The sequence below is a fragment of the Astyanax mexicanus genome, chromosome 19 (genome assembly GCF_023375975.1).
Source record: "Astyanax mexicanus isolate ESR-SI-001 chromosome 19, AstMex3_surface, whole genome shotgun sequence".
NCBI classification, from domain to species: domain Eukaryota; kingdom Metazoa; phylum Chordata; class Actinopteri; order Characiformes; family Acestrorhamphidae; genus Astyanax; species Astyanax mexicanus.
This window is the reverse complement of record NC_064426.1, coordinates 11,424,972-11,442,071: the sequence shown is the minus strand read 5'-3', so window position 1 is coordinate 11,442,071 and position 17,100 is coordinate 11,424,972. Positions and strand designations below refer to the sequence as shown.

At 35.1% G+C, this 17,100-nt stretch overlaps 1 protein-coding gene across 7 annotated transcripts in view; it reads left to right on the top strand.

The window, feature by feature from the left end:
* si:ch73-366l1.5 (FILIA-N KH-like domain-containing protein) overlaps window positions 1–11,085 on the top strand; it is a 29,960-nt gene extending 18,875 nt beyond the window's left edge. Inside the window, exons 3-5 of one of the 7 annotated variants that reach the window (XM_022666198.2) lie at window positions 46–163; window positions 1,341–1,410; window positions 10,650–10,701. In XM_022666198.2, coding sequence (XP_022521919.1) covers window positions 46–163; window positions 1,341–1,374 — 152 coding nt within the window. In that variant the 3' untranslated portion in view covers window positions 1,375–1,410; window positions 10,650–10,701. Of the gene's footprint in view, window positions 1–45; window positions 164–1,340; window positions 1,411–6,972; window positions 7,850–10,649 lie in introns of those variants that run through there. The other 6 variants (XM_049468042.1, XM_022666197.2, XM_022666195.2 and 3 more) reach the window with 6 other exon arrangements.
* The last annotated feature ends 6,015 nt before the right edge of the window (window positions 11,086–17,100 follow it).

The window sequence follows — 17,100 nt, the reverse complement described above, 5'->3', positions numbered from 1 at the left end:
ATCCTTAAAAAATTTCATATGAATACAATTTTATTCATCTCTTAGATGTGTCATCTGTTCCAGTGGAAGCTGAAGCAGAGACTCCAAGTTTCAAACCCGGCAAGAAAATGATCAATGCAGTTGATAAGAGGTTGACCAAGGAAGAGCTGGAGGAGGAGCAAAGGTCAGTATTTGTATTTATCTGTTCAATCTGGCACCAACATCACAACACCAGCTGCATTTAATCACAAACAAACAGCATCTCATCATTTTACCACATGCTTTCAGGTTCCAGGTTTTTTTTGGATCTGTTCTGACTATGTAAAAGTTTTGTAGATTTTATGTGCAGTCTGAATATCACCAGGCCAACTGACAGAATTCTATATAAAAAAAAGAAGTCCCACTGCCTCACTGTTGCACCTGGGGCAAACCATGAACCTGTTGAAAGAAGAATTTTTAACCACACCCAATACAAATCACATTTACTTTATAGCAAACCCAAAAATTCTCTTTTTCCCACTGAATAAATTGCTTTTCGTAAAAGTGCAATTACAAAATACAGTTAAAACGTATCACTTTCGTCACACATTAAGCTAAAAGTAGTACAATTTTAGTCATATATTTACATCAGCAGTGCTATTTTAATTATAAGCAGTGCCAGTCAAGTTACATGTGTGTGACAGAGACACTTTTGCTAAGGCTAGGTTAGCTCATCTAATAGCCTTATTATTAGCCTTGTGTTTTAACTTAACAGCCAGCCCAGTGTTGTGCATCCTAATAATACTTTTCTCTTCACCACAATTGTACCGAGTTGATTCATAGCTTTTCTATCAGTGCTCCAATCTTACCATTCTCTGTTGCCATTCTCTAAGACATATCTTTCTGCAGAACTGGTGCTCCCGGGAGGTTTTTCTTTTATGGTACTATTCTCAGTAAACTCTTGGGACTTTTGTGATGGAAATCCCAGAAGAGCCACAGTTTTAGAAATACTCAAACCAGCCTGTCTGGCACCAACAATAATGCCCTGCACAAAATCAGTCAACATAAATTGTCACCCATTCTGATGGTTAATAGTAACTTTTATGTAACTGTAAGTAGGTATTATTTAGGAACATTTAGACCATTGTGTGTCCAAGGGTGACTGCTGTACTTAAATGAGAATAATACCAGTGATATAGTAATAGAAATATAGATATAGAAACAGTTATGATATGAAGGTGATATCTTTAGTTAATATAGGTGTAATCAGCTTTAATCCAGCAAGTGACAAACATGCCGTCTGATAATGATGATGATGGTAAATTTTTATACCCTAAAACCTTGTGCATAATGTGTTTCTGCCCCACCCTTTATCTTTGCAGAATAGAGTTCACAAGTGATTTTACCTCTCTTTAAACACCAACATCAGAAAGTGTTTGTTTGATTCCACCGGTAAGGCACAATTTACTTAAACCCAGCCCCTGACCCGTAATCCCTGAGCTCTCACGTGACCTTCCCCTGTTCCTCTGTTTACACCTGCCATTAACATGTGTTTTGTACCTGCCCAGCTGGCACACAACCGACCTTCAACGTTGAAATATGGTTGAAATTATGTGTTGTTTCAATGTTGAAAGAACAATTAATGTTAAATGATTGTGCAAATGTTTAATGTTGAATTAACATAATGTCCTCAACCTTCTGCATTTTAAATGAGCATTTTACATTTCATCACCACACAATTTCCAAAAACAGTTGGGGAATGTTCATGTTCTAATAGTTTTACTGTTTTTGAGATCAGATGTTGAATCAGACTGGTAGTGATGGGTAACTTTCTTTATACTCAGCTTTGCTACAGTGATGTTATTTTATTATTAACACTCTGTTAATCATAGGATTTTAATAAAATAGTAATAAAAAGCTTTTTGTTTGTAGTTGTACAGTTCATACTTCTCAGAGATGCATATTCAGAGAAAGAGAGGGAGAATACAAATAAAATTGTTAATACAGTTTGTTTTTCTTCTATAATTTTGGTTATCCCGAATTTAAGCCATGGTTTATTATAGCTTGAATGTACCATGTTAAAACAACATTGCCACATCAACGTTGATTCACTTTTCAAAATCAACACCAAATCCAACCTTGATTTAACCATAATATCAACAATGATTTAACATTGATTAAATGTTGAAATGTCAGCTGGGTAAATAGTATCTGGGTACACTGGATATATTCTGTTTACACTTGTCATAAACTTGTTTAATGTGACTCGAGTGTGACCAGATGAGGTCAGAAAAGCACAAAAATGCATACATCATGTCCATTTTACTTCCAGTAAACAGTGATTTCTGGCCAAAACAGTGCAGTCTGAACGTGATCTGATCACCAAAAGAGCATGTTAATGGCAGGTGTAAACAGGCCCTGTGTGGTGTGACACAAGGGCCCTGGAGACTCATGGCAGTCTTGATGAAGATCACTCACCTTCCCTCCTAGTTGATCTTTTGTGTCCTGGCACATGCTCATCTTTCCACATGCACAGGTTCAAATGAGATCGCAGGATGAATGAGAATCAATCAATCAATCAAGCAATCAATTAATTAAGCCTTATTTTCACTTGGTAGATACATTGAGGGTAACCCTTATTTTCAATGCAGCCAAGCTTACATAAAATTAAAGGAATTGAAACTGAAGTTTAAATTATTAAAACAAGCAAACAATGTAAGATTAAATTAAGAAAAAATAAAATAAGTCAAAATAAAAGGATATGCAAACAGGCTAAAATGTAGAGCATTAAAACAAAAAGATAAATACGAAGAATAATAAAATATAAACAGTTAAAAAAATAAAGGACTAAAATAACCACAATTATAAAAAATAGTAAATGATGGATTTACTATTTAAAATAAAATAAATTACTAAAATAAATAATAATAATAAGTAAAAAATATATAAAAAATAAAAGGATAAAAGAATAGTGACTGATCTGATTCAGTGTGTCTTTGGTGACTAATAGGGCAGCATTACTGAAGCCTCTGATTGCCGACGCTATAGTGCTACTGTACACTGTGTCAAAGCCACACGTACATGCAGGTGGAAGAGAGTATACTCTCTAGAGGGTAGGTCCTACAGAGGCTATTGATTTAAATGAACACAAGCAAAGCTGTTCTTCCTCATTTTCTGTTAATGTAAAACTTTTAAAGAGGTTATTGTGTAGTGAAGATGAGGGCAGCAGTTTGCAGGAGATCCAGATTTCAGTGTTGAAATGCTTTTTCCTCAACCATCCAAAAATGGGCAGTGGCCGCATGTTTCTATTTGCAGTGTGGCTCATGTGGCCTTTATTATACAAGACTATCGCCTCCTGCTGGTGGAGGCAAATGTTTGACTTCCCTTTACTTAAACATGTGTCACACAGCAGTATGGGTTTAACAGATTATGCTGGTGATTCTGTATCTACTGTAACTGTAGATTAAACCTTATTATAAACAGAAATAAAAGGAATCTGCTGCATTCAATTTGCTGCAGGACACTCATGCGCGTGATGAGAGTTACCTGGAAAGGCAGCTTACTGAATGTCAATATTCTACAAAACTGTTGTAAAGTATAGGAAGACCCAGGCCATGTAGGTTGATGATGAAAGAATGTAGAGAAGTTATATAGTCTGTGTGCTGAACTGCAACATAAAACCAAAACTAAACAGACCAAATGTTAATAAAAAAATAAAAATAAAACAGACACATGAGCCTTGGCTCAGACTCTGAAGCCTTTTTTCTGATAGATATGTTTTCTTCTTTATTCATGATGCTGACAAAAAAAATACTTACTAGAAACTGAATCAATAAAGGGTCATCTCCACTGGACTTTTGTTTAGTACTATTTTAATTAAAATCAAACTGTTAATGTCAGGCTGCATAAGCTTGTGCATGACTGCTTTTGTCTACATGTATCTGCATGTCTCACCACATGCGCTCTATTACTTCTGGGCAAGATTCATCAAAGCTTTTGGTGCATTCCAATGTGCCTGGTACTTTTAAAAAACATGATATAAACCATGGTAAGTGTGTGTTCCTGAATCAAATCCGGAATCAAGCTTTTTTCACTTCAGCCAAATTCATAACTCTCCAGATATAAATGCATGAATTCAGATCAGTTGGGGGACTGAAAGACACATTCAGGGGGAAGTCCTGGTGGAAGGTGATGTGTCTGTGCATGTGTGTATCTTTCCCCTGATTGCTTGCAGTGGCTCTGATCAACATTTTCCCTCAACTCTTACAACTACCTGCATGACTAACACCCTCTTCTGCTGATTACTAGCCAGCAGCTTCACCACAGTGCTAATGGTGAGTGAGCTTCTTCTTCCCTCTAATCAGATGAATTAATGTAGCACTTTAATCTGTGTCGCATGTTAACAGAGTAACACCTAGATTCATGGACAGCGGAGTATGATGGAATGCATGATATTAATAAAAGCTTATTTTGTGATTAAACTGTTACAGATTGTGATTTTCCATTGAAGAATCCTGTATAAAACATTTATGAAATCAATTATATCAAATCATTTAAGATTGCTCTGCATTAGTTTTGTCTAAAAGTATTGAATATCTTAAACACATTAACAAACTATACAGCAATAAGTTCAGGATAGAACATTTTGAATCACAACGAAAACATGAAAGCTAAAACAAACTCAGTAGTAAAAACAGAAACATATGAAAGCCCATTCCCGCCACCTAAAAAAAATAAATAATCCAGCCAATTTTTTTGTTTATTATTATTAAGTAAACTGCTATCTCAATATTTTGAGATACTATCTCAATATTTTGAGATACTAAGTCAATATTCTGAGATACTAAGTCAATATTTTGAGAAACTAAGTCAATATTTTGAGATACTATCTCAATATTTTGAGATACTAAGTCAATATTTTGAGATACTATCTCAATATTCTGAGATACTAAGTCAATATTTTGAGATACTATCTCAATATTCTGAGATACTAAGTCAATATTTTGAGATACTATCTCAATATTCTGAGATACTAAGTCAATATTTTGAGATACTATCTCAATATTCTGAGATACTAAGTCAATATTTTGAGATACTAAGTCAATATTTTGAGATACTATCTCAATATTCTGAAATACTAAGTCAATATTTTGAGATACTAAGTAAATATTTTGAGATACTATCTCAATATTCTGAGATACTAAGTCAATATTTTGAGATACTAAGTCAATATTTTGAGATACTATCTCAATATTCTGAAATACTAAGTCAATATTCTGAAATACTAAGTCAATATTCTGAAATACTAAGTCAATATTTTGAGATACTATCTCAATATTCTGAGATACTAAGTCAATATTTTGAGATACTAAGTCAATATTTTGAGATACTATCTCAATATTCTGAGATACTAAGTCAATATTTTGAGATACTAAGTCAATATTTTGAGATACTATCTCAATATTCTGAGATACTAAGTCAATATTTTGAGATACTAAGTCAATATTTTGAGATACTAAGTCAATATTTTGAGATACTAAGTCAATATTTTGAGATACTATCTCAATATTCTGAGATACTAAGTCAATATTTTGAGATACTAAGTCAATATTTTGAGATACTATCTCAATATTCTGAGATACTAAGTCAATATTTTGAGATACTAAGTCAATATTTTGAGATACTAAGTCAATATTTTATTACTAGTAGGCTGTACACAGACAGAAGCAGGTGAGACAAAGACGCAAAATGGAAACTATCATTGAGGACTACTTCAGACGTGGATTCACAAATCATGAAATATTGGTGCTTTTAGAGGAATCACACAATATCAAAATAAGCCTCCGGATCTTGGACGAGGCTGAAGTTAGCTTCTTATTCGCCAGTGTCTAATTCAGATTTCCGCTCCACCTTAAATACTGGCTGAACATACATGCGGCCGCCTGTAGATGGCGCATTTTAACAGTAAAAAAAAGTAAGCAAAGCGCTGTGTAAACGCTCTGAATAAAGGGGAGAACACAATGTGAGGGACAGAGTTTAACTCTGAGTGAAATATAATGTAAAAAAAACTTAGATAATATGAATTAAAACGTTATTGCTTTCACTTTTGGCCTAATTCACAGGTCATTATCTACAGGTCAGCCAGCATTTAAGGTATCTCAAAATATTGAGATAGTATCTCAAAATATTGACTTAGTATCTCAAAATATTGACTTAGTATCTCAAAATATTGACTTAGTATCTCAAAATATTGAGATAGTATCTCAAAATATTGACTTAGTATCTCAAAATATTGACTTAGTATCTCAAAATATTGACTTAGTATCTCAAAATATTGACTTAGTATCTCTATATGAGTGCAGAGACCCCCCCCCCCCCCCCCAAAAAAAAAAAATAAATAAAAACAAACCAAAAAAAAGAGTCTCTCTCTTTCCTGTATTCATCTCTTTTCCGTGGGCATTTCGAATTTTCTGCATTAACACAACGTGCATGTGAACAAAAACTGAGCAAGGGACTGATATACAGATATATGATAGCTGTACATCACTTTCCTGCGCTCATATGGAGATTGTAGGAGGAAGAGCAGAATCAGAGCTTTATTCTGATGTTGAGAGACAGATACAGATCTACAGAAGCTGTATCTACACCACACACCTAAACACCGCTCTCACACTTAGAAATCCCTGCCTATCATCAGCAGCACAACACAACAACAATCAGCCAGTGGTGAGCAGAGCGCAAAGCAAAGTGAAAACATTTAAAAGTCAAAATAGAAACAGTACGTTTTTACCAAATTCCTCTGAATTTAGAGATGTGTTAGTCTGTTAATGACTTTTACATAACCCTATCTAATTCTCCTGCTAAATATCCCATTTTATTCTGCTGAATGCCACAAAACACTCAGTGCTAATCTGATTGGTTTTAGGTTAATAAATATTCATATTTTTACCCAGTGTTAGTAGAGGAGCACTCTAAAAATACTTTTTCACTAAATGTTTTTCTCCTTTCTTTCAGGACAGCTGAGTAAGCAGAACTGAACACCTTTACCTGGTCCTCTGTGTCTGTTGTGCTTGAGGTGTACAAGTGCTCTTCCTAAAAGGAACCACTGTAGGCTTCTGAAGGAGTTACGTTTTGTTGTAATGCTCTTTTGTGTTTTAAGCTCCCCTTTTCTCTCTATGTACAGACTGTGGTTTTACATTTTAGCTTTTGAAATGAAAAATTTACCTTATAAAACAGTCTAGAACAGCCTAGAATCTGTAGATTGCTAAGTTCTTACTTTCATTTTCTATTCATTACTAAAGCTCTCTAAGAGCCTAGAAAGTACAAGATTACCCTTCTGTGCCTCAAGTTTGCATTAGATTTAAGCAGTTTTTATTATCTGACAAACATACTTAATTAAACGTTTAGTTTTTTTAGGTTAAATATATAACCTAAATATAGTATTTTTTCTTTTTCAGTTTTGTAATAAATTATTGACAGTTTGTTTTTAGACAGCATGACAACAGTCAAAATGAATTTAAGTCATTCAGTTTGCACAGTTCTAAGTGTTAAAGGGTTATAGTTTGCTATTATTTGTTAGCTACATTAGCCTCACAGTTTCTGTGCAAAACAAAAGAAGCATGTCTTAATGATTTACATACATTTGCTGTATGGGGAAATGATTATTATAGTTTTGCAGTTAATGCAAGAAAGGAGTATTTTATTCAGAAATGCTGACGTCTGTAGCAGTGAAAGAAAATTAATTCTGACCAGACATGAATTCTGTAAAATAGCAGCATTTTAGATTAAATTTATTACATATGCAAAACAAATGTAGTGACATTGTCTCTATAATGTTTTATTTATTGGCTATTGTTATATTTTATCAATAAAAGCCAAGTGGGTGAATCACTCCTCTGTCTCATTCCTTTGTAGAAACGGCCGACAGTCTGCATATGGCTAAATAGTATTAAGTTATATAATAGTTATATTTCAACACATGCAAAATACATCATAATTACCTGGACATGGGTTCTCCACATCTGAAGAGTGTCATTGCCTAAAATTCTGTTTACATACTGTATAAAGAGTTATTAAAAGATGGTAGAATGACTTAGGGTGTGCTTAGGGTCATTGTACTGCTGTAAGACCCACCTTCTCAAAAGGTTCAGATCATGGACAAATGACCTGATATTTTCCTTCTCATTTAATGGTATAATTAAGAATTCCTTGTGCTATCAATGATGACAAGCCTGGGCTCAAGAAAATGCTTTGGTGTGATAATCACAATATAGCAAAGTAACAAATCACACTGTGATCGTAAACTGAGTTAGAATGTTACAATCACGCATCGCTGGTCTGCACAGTGCACACACATCAACTCATCCACTCAGCATTCACTTTGGTTTATACTCAATGTGTCGTGAAATCTCTGCACTGGAGCTGCCTAGAAAATATAGGTAATTCCCTACCTACAACAAAATGGCAGGTTTAAAACGGACTTGGGCTCATAATGACAGTTTTTGGAGCAGGAACAGACAGAACAGTGCAGTCGTACCAAACCATGACACTGCCACCACCATGTTTCACAGATGTATCTTATAGCAGGGAAACCATATCAGAATAATTTGACTGCACAACAAAGTATCAAACTAAACATAAGAGTATAGAATACAGACCCCCCATAGGTCTAAAATATTCAGGTTAAGCCAAGACTGCCACAGAAGTAATTAGAAAAGTGCTAAATATAGTTCTCATATACTTAAATATAATTGGTAGTGGAGAGGGAGCGACTAGTTTGAGGCAGCTGAACAGTAGGCAGCTGAGTTTTGAATGTGAGAAGTTGAATCTGTTATTTAGCACTGTAAATTTTTGTATTGGGTGTCTTATAACTATTAAATTAATTGTTAATAAACGCAGATTGCTGTCCTGTGATGAGAACAGTGGGCTTTTAACCTGTAAATTACAGTTGCAAACTGCTAAGAAGTATTTACCAGTACTTTAGACACTTTGTCTAAACTGTAAATACAGAAACACACACACCTCATAAATTAAACCGCATAGATGATTTCCTGCACAAAAACACACAAAAACCTGGACCCACACAAACTCTAACGCATGTTCTCTGTTCCAGAGCTGTGTATAGTTAATCACTGTGCAACCCCTGTCAAAATAATAAAAGCTAGTGACATTACAAAAACAGCATCACGATTGTTTTTTTAAATAATAAAAAAAATGTACTTGAGTTTTAAATGTGTGGAACATATTGTCTACAAGTAACTGAGTTATATTTATCATATAGAACTATAGTGTAGACTAAAATTCTCTGTGGCAGTCATTCAGTAAAAAAACTGTATAGACATGACATTGTTGCCAAACTCTACTAAAAATATTATTACAAACTTCAAGCCTTAGTTCAATCTGTGCACAATTAAAATACACAAATAAAAAAATAATCCTTACTTTTATTTGAACACCATCACCACACATCCTTACTCCTCTCCCTCTCTCTTATCCTAGAACTATTTCTTTCCAGAGGTGCAGAACAAATACTTTGTTACATTATTTAAGTAGAAATGTTGATTACCTATATGTTACAGTAGTAATTATTATTTTTATTTACATTTTCACACAATTATCTGAACTTTCTACTTCTTACATTCTAAAAATAGCCTCGTTTTTATTCCGGTTTTCCATCGTTCAATAAAACTCTTATCAGGATAAATCTCTACATCCAGATAGAGTAAATCTGATGAGAAGTATAAACATATACCATTCAGACACTCTTTTACTTTTACTATTATACTTGAGTACAATTTGATACTTTAACTTCTACAGAAGTATTTTAAACCCTACTTACAGAGGAATGAACAGAGATACTTTTCGTATTTTTTATCCTGACCCAACTCTTCCTCTCCCTTGTCCTGTTTTCACTAAACCTTTTCCTGGACTATTACTTTACCACCATCCAGGCATATTTTCTTTTTTTCTCTCTTTTTGTGCTACACTGGCCACACTCAATCCAAACAGACCTCAGATCCAGAACCAGCTGTGGTTGGAATATCTTAGCCTCTTATTTATCATTAAAAATCTGTAAATTTAAATGATGTATTAGTTATAATAGCTTTACACCTGCTATTGTTGCAGAAGCAGTAGTTATACACTGTATTTAAGGTTTGGAACATAAGAGGTAGTTAATTTTGTCATGCTGTATTCAAGCAATTGTAATAAGATAAGAAAGATGCAGAATTGTGTGCGTGGGGAATCTAGTTTGTTAATAAAATGTAAGCATGTTTAAAACATGTATATTGCGTGATAGCAACATGAATTGTATGAACAGTATAGTCCACAACAGACAGATGTTGGGTTAAACGTATTTAGAGTTTTGAAAATGTGACTACAGATTGGACAAAAGCATGTTAGTAACTGTAAATAACTGTAGTATAGAAGGTTATATTAAGGTTATGCTTATGTTACAATTCCACCTGAACTCACTGTCATTTTCTCACTAACTAGTATTAATCCAATTATATAGACAGTTACCGTGTATGTTATTAAAAGTGGTCAAATAAATATTTATTTTTACATGATTTCTTTTTTTTTAAACGGGCAACGCAGATTATCTGGTATTTCTTTCACCAACTGATTTGACTTGTACCTGAAAGTGACTTTATAACATACAAATAAACTCATACTGACTGTATTTGTTACAGGGTGCAGCAGGAGCAGCTGGCTGCTATCTTCAAGCTGCTGAAAGACAACCAGGACACGTTCGGGGAAGTGACGGAGGGAGACATTGAGGAGCAGCTCAAACTCTACTCCTATTAGCATGTCTAGAGAGTCTATCTGCTGATCTAAACCTCAAGTTTCAGAGCCAATGGCACAGAATACAGTGTGGACTAGTAAAAAGGAAATAAAATAGTACATACTACAATTTACTGTATGGAGATTTTATCCACAAATAGAAGCTGATAAACACAAATTGGAACATGGATACAAGTAAAAATACATACGATAGAATATGTAATCATATATATGGAGTTTTTTTTCCCAACATATGGACCTAAGCCCCACAAAAAGAAAAAAAAATATATATATATATAAACAAAATATGTTTTTGTACGCATGTTGACATATCAGTAAAATATATTTCTCTGATTGTTTTAAATGTTTTAATCTATTTCATAATTTATTTATTTGACATTATTCTTTATATGCCCTATTAAACTACTATAATTGTGTCTTTTGATTGCACTGTTATATGGTAATAAATAAACACAAGAAACTGCCTGATGTATGTTGGCATGACAACGCTTCAGCACCTCCTGGCACCTGTTAACGGCCAAGTGTGGTAATGTTTGGGCACATTAACAAGCCTAAAGGGTTGTTATCAGAGTGTATTGTGTAGTGTATAGCTTGTAGCATGAGTGTGTTTTAAGTTGGAGGCTTGTAAATAAATGTACAGGAAAGGTGCATGGTTGGCTGCCTCCGATTGGTCATAAACTTATGTATATTTATGAGCTATAAAATAAGGTAAAATGAAAAGACTTTAAATAGTCCGAGACATGAGAAGTGTTTTTGATCGCAGTGACTTCGGGAAAACAATGAGAAAACAAATTGGATTAGTAGAACAAAACATGCCATGTCATTTTACCTGTCACTAATGAGGAAAACGTTTAGATTACATGGTTGCATTTAATGTTTTTTGCAGGGGTTGATGGGTAATTCTCTACTAGACTTATGTATGTTTGCACTAACAAGAGGAGTGGCTTTTAATCTCATTGTACATGTGTATAATGACAAAAAAGGCTTTCTATTCTATTCTATTCTATTCTATAGTAGATTTAAAATAGAATGTCAAAAGCTAATAGCTGATAAGTGTTTAAAACTTTCTGACAGGTAATATACTCACGTTTTAGGTAATCTAAACCTAATCAAATATTATGTACACTTATCTGTTTCTACTGGCATCAAATATTTTCTAGGGTAATGTTACTGTAAAGCAGTACTGAGCTGTGCTGAGTTGTGAAATGGTAAATGTGGGTCATGTCTGATCCGTGTGTGTAAAACTGATGTTAAAATACAAAAGATTCTTCATAAAGTAATAAAGGAGAATAAAAGTCAAGATTTGTGCTAAAGAAACCCTCGACCATACATGAATTAACATAGAACATGAATGTGGGTCATTTTTTACCCATGTTGCGCATTAGAGGGGTAGTGATACAAGAAGGGCTTTTATTTAAAAAAATAAATAGGAAAAAATAAAATAATGTACTATGATGTACTATGATTAAAAACAAGTTACTTGAGGAATAGTTAAAATACTGACTGAATAAATTCATTTATTTCAAAGATATAGAAAATTAAAATTCAGCCTGGTCTCTTTTAACACGTTACGCATCAATGAGTTAAAACTTTTTGTATGATGGTTTCCAGAAGTTTTCTTCAGTGTCTTCTTTTAGCACAGCCTGCTCCATTCTTTTAAAAATGCTGTTAAATCATGTATTTTTTGTGTGCCATCTAAAATACAATTATAAATTGTTAAAAAAATAGTATATTTTTATAACAACTGCTGTAAAAACTACAGCGATTTTACAGTGTACAAAATGAAATTAAGGTTCTTAAATTATATTAAATTATATTCTTGACAGTAAATGCCTACACTAACAGTAGCAAAATAGACAATAGATTCTCACAAGTAGTTAAAACGACAAAGCCACTTGGATGGATGGATGGATGGATGGCTTTCATAGCTTCTCCTTTCCAAACAATAGCTGTGCTTGCTGCGCCTCCTCTTTATAAAGTCTTAGCCCCTCCCTCCAGGACAATCCAACTAGGAATCGTTAGTTAACTAAATTATTAAAGATATTAATGAACTATAAGGCTATAAACGCAGAAGCGTAGGATAAACACTGAAGCGTGAACACATAAACGTTTGAAATGGCAGAAACATAAGGCTATAATAAGCCTATAAATACCCCTCTGCCCCAACTTCAGGAATGGTATGTTGGGAAACTTCCCTATAACTAGGCTGTCAACCGCCATTCACAAGGAAAAGAAGAAGAAGATAAATAGGTTGAGTGGTAGTTTAGCCTCTGTTTTTGGGTGTCCTGCGACTGCAGTAAGTGTTTCAATGCTTTGTTGAGGTAAAGCTGAAGAAAAGTTCATCTTAAGTAACTTCCGGTGTGGTAGTGTTTTTTATTTATTTATTTAACAAAGTAGGAACAAATGCTTATGTTAATAAATTGAAGCATGTTTTTGGTATAGAAATGTATTAAACACACACCAAACAAACCCAGGCCTTTCAAAAAGGGAGAGCATTTAACAGGGGGAAAAGGGCAACCTGAAGAAATCAGCCAGTTTACAAATGAATAATCTCCTTATATTGATAACTCATGGAATCACTGAAATTGACCGGTTTTATATTTGGTTACCTTGTGTCACTCAAGATTTGTACACAATGTTGGATTCTGTATTTTACTGAGCCCGGCGGTTCTCTTTGTGATTGCCTGATGTTAGCCTATCTAAGCCAAATATGGTAGGCAAATTATAGGCTGTATTCGGAATTCCATACTACTATACTACGTACTGCATACTGCACTAGTATGTACTGCATACTACACGCTGCCCAGTATGTAGTATTCGGTACTGTAACACTTTTGATTGTAGTACCCTACACAGTCCTGCTGTGACACACCAGTCAGTGCTCTGTAGTGCTCCGAATTCCTCAGAGTGAGTTGTAAACAGAAAGAACATGAAAAATGTCCTACCTTTTCATTATTAAAACTAATGAGATCTGCATACTGTCCAGAACAGCAATTGCTGCTTTTATTTTAGAGTTTAGCAGCTAACCCAATTCTAACAACCAATTAGCAGCAGCCCCCACAACCCAAGTATGTTCCAGTTATATTTAAATATGTTTTTCTATTTATTTTAGTAGATTACTATTTTCATCTATGTAAGTACCAACAAGAAGAAAACATTTAAACAAACTCTCATTCATATTTACACAATCTCAACACAAATCAAACAATTTTATTAATTTGTATTCAAATAATTCCCTTATTTAAAAGAAAAATATGTATTTAAACACAGGGAATTATTTATTAAATCAACAGAACGATTTATTAAACACAGAATTATTTATTAAATAAAGAGAACGATTTATTAAAACTGAGGGAATTTTTTATTAAAGTAACAGAATAATTTATTAAAACTGAGGGAATCATTTATTAAAATAACAGAATAATTTATTAAAACTGAGGGAATCATTTACTGCATCAAGGAAAGTAATGGCTCACCGCTGTCGAGACCCTCCGCTGTCCCGGCCGCGGAAAGCGCTCGGTCGCGGCAGCGGTGGGTCCCCGCCGCGGAGAACGCGCGGCCGCGGCGGCGGAGGGTCCCCACTCGCGGAGAACGCGCGGCAGCGGAGAGTCCCGGCGGCGGACAGCGCTCGGCCGCGGCAGCGGAGGGGGCTCGACAGCGGTGAGCCAATACTTTCCAAAATAATTCCCTTAATTTAAAAATATATTTATTTATACAATTTAAAAATCTCTCGCACTCGCCTCCATCTTGTTTTTTTCTGAAGCGAGCTGGAGAAGCCAGTCGCAATGCATGTTGGGATGCAGTACACCGCGAAGATAGCTCTCCATGCACACTGCGGAATCGGAGCGGAGTAGTACACCATCCGGGTACCTGTAGTGCACTACAGATCCTCAGTTTGGTCACATACTGTGTACTGCATACTGGCTTTAGGCAGATTTAGTACGCGAGTAGTATGTAGTATGCCATTCCGAATACAGCCCTGATCTCTGGCTCATTTCTCAGCTCTGACTTTAGTTGTGGCGGGTAGAATCTCAAACAGGAAACAGGAAATACTCCGTAGGGAGACTGTCCCAATTCAGTACTGCCATCTCAGCCTACCCATCCTTCAAAGGACACACCTTCGTAGACCGCGTCCTTCGAAGAATGCAGCCCCTCAATTGAGACACAGCCGAGGAGTAGCAAAAGTTTCTGGACGCAAGCCTGCATTCGTCGGCCGCATTCGAAGGAGGAACTTTTGCTACTCCTCCTCTCCTACCCCGGAAGAAGGTGGAGGAATCGAGGAGAGGAGAGGAGGAGGAGGAGGAATGGAGGGAAGGAGCTGTAATTGGGGAAATGGGACAGCTGATCCCTTTTAGATAGGATGTTGACTACCGTTGAACTGAGCCAATCACAACGCTCACTTTCAGCACGTTTCAGAACATTACTATCACACACAGCTAAAAATTCAGATATTCCAACAAAATCCTGTTTACTCCCAGCCGCATCTCTGACCAGTGACTCTGGCAGCCCTGTCTGACCTCAGCCTTATGAGGGATTCAGTTTCCTCATCAGTCCCTAAGTTAAAATAAATAAGTAAATAAATGAATTAATTAAAATTATATATATATATATATATATATATATATATATATATATATATATATATATATATATATATATATATATATATATATATATATGTTTTTATATGTATAACATGATACACATAGGGTCATAAATATAGTTTTACTGAGCATACAGTTTATCTAAACTATAAATTATATTACTGCTTTACTGGCTGTTTAATTAGATAAGGAACCTATTTAATTATTTTGTTTATGACGTATATTTGGGCGTTGCCTTCCCCATTTTCGCGTGCTCTGTGGGCGTGGATGCAGTGATGTCATTGGAAAATACTTAAAAGTCTTCCGGAGTAGGATACACTGATGTACCCTCCGTTGGAAGCCTACTACAGGTGGATTTTAAGCGGCTCCTTTCGTCTCCTACGGTATTCGGACAGGCGGCAAGATGGCGTCACAAAATCAGTTTCCGGGTCATGGAGGAGAGGAGGAGGATCGGTAGGAAAAAGGAGACACTTTTGGGGTTTCTGGACGCAGCCCCTGAATTGAGACACAGATAAAATACTCCCTGGCTGCGTCCAGAAACCCCAAAAGTGTCTCCTTTTTCCTACCGATCCTCCTCCTCTCCTCCGTGACCCGGAAACTGATTTCGTGACGCCATCTTGCCGCCTGTCCGAATACCGTAGGAGACGAAAGAAGCCGCTTAAAATTCTCCTGTAGTAGGCTTCCATTGAAGGATACATTAGTGTATCCTACTCCGGAAGACTTTTAAGGATTTTCCAATGACATCACTGCATCCACGCCCACAGAGCACGCGAAAAGCAGTGCGAGGAGCAGGCAACGCCCTAATATACGTCATAAACATATTAATTAACTAGGTTCCTTATCTAATTATACAGCCAGTAAAGCACTAATATATGTTTTTGTTTAGATAAGCTGTATGCTCAGTAAAACTTTATTAATGTTCCCATATTTGTAACATGATATATAAATATATATATATATATATATATATATATATATATATATATATATATATATATATATATATATATATACGTATATATATATATATACACGTATATACATATACATAAATGTATATATATATATATATATATATATATATATATATATATATATATATATATATCTCACTGGCCAGAGATGATCTCTAGAATTTGGAATTGTGTTTATTGATCTCTCGTTTTTATTTTTGTATGTGGAGCTTTATTCAGCTGTGATTGGCTGGGCAGGATCCGGCATGTGCTAAAAGTGAGCGTTGTGATTGGCTCAGTTCATCGGTAGTCAACATCCTATCTAAAAGGATTCAGCTGTCCCATTTCCCCAATTACAGCTCCTTCCCTCCATTCCTCCTCCTCCTCTCCTCTCCTCGATTCCTCCACCTTCTTCCGGGGTAGGAGAGGAGGAGTAGGAAAGGAGGAGTAGGAGAGGAGGAGTAACAAAAGTTTCTGGACGCAGCCCCTGAAGACGCTTCCAACGGAGGAAACAGCACAGTAACCTACCCAGGAAAAGTTCTAAAGAGTTTGGATTGACATCACTGTGGCCACGCCCACAAAGCAATTGAACACACTTTTTAAAATTAAATTAGTTACTTATTAATTAATTATTTTTTTGTATGTGTAGAAAGAATAAAACTGTATTAAAAACGTGTCTGTAGAACAGTCCATGTACTATGAAACAAATAAAATGAAATAAATAACACATGGCTTTTATTTAATTGGCAAATATTTCATGAAATGTTAGAAATGTTTTATTT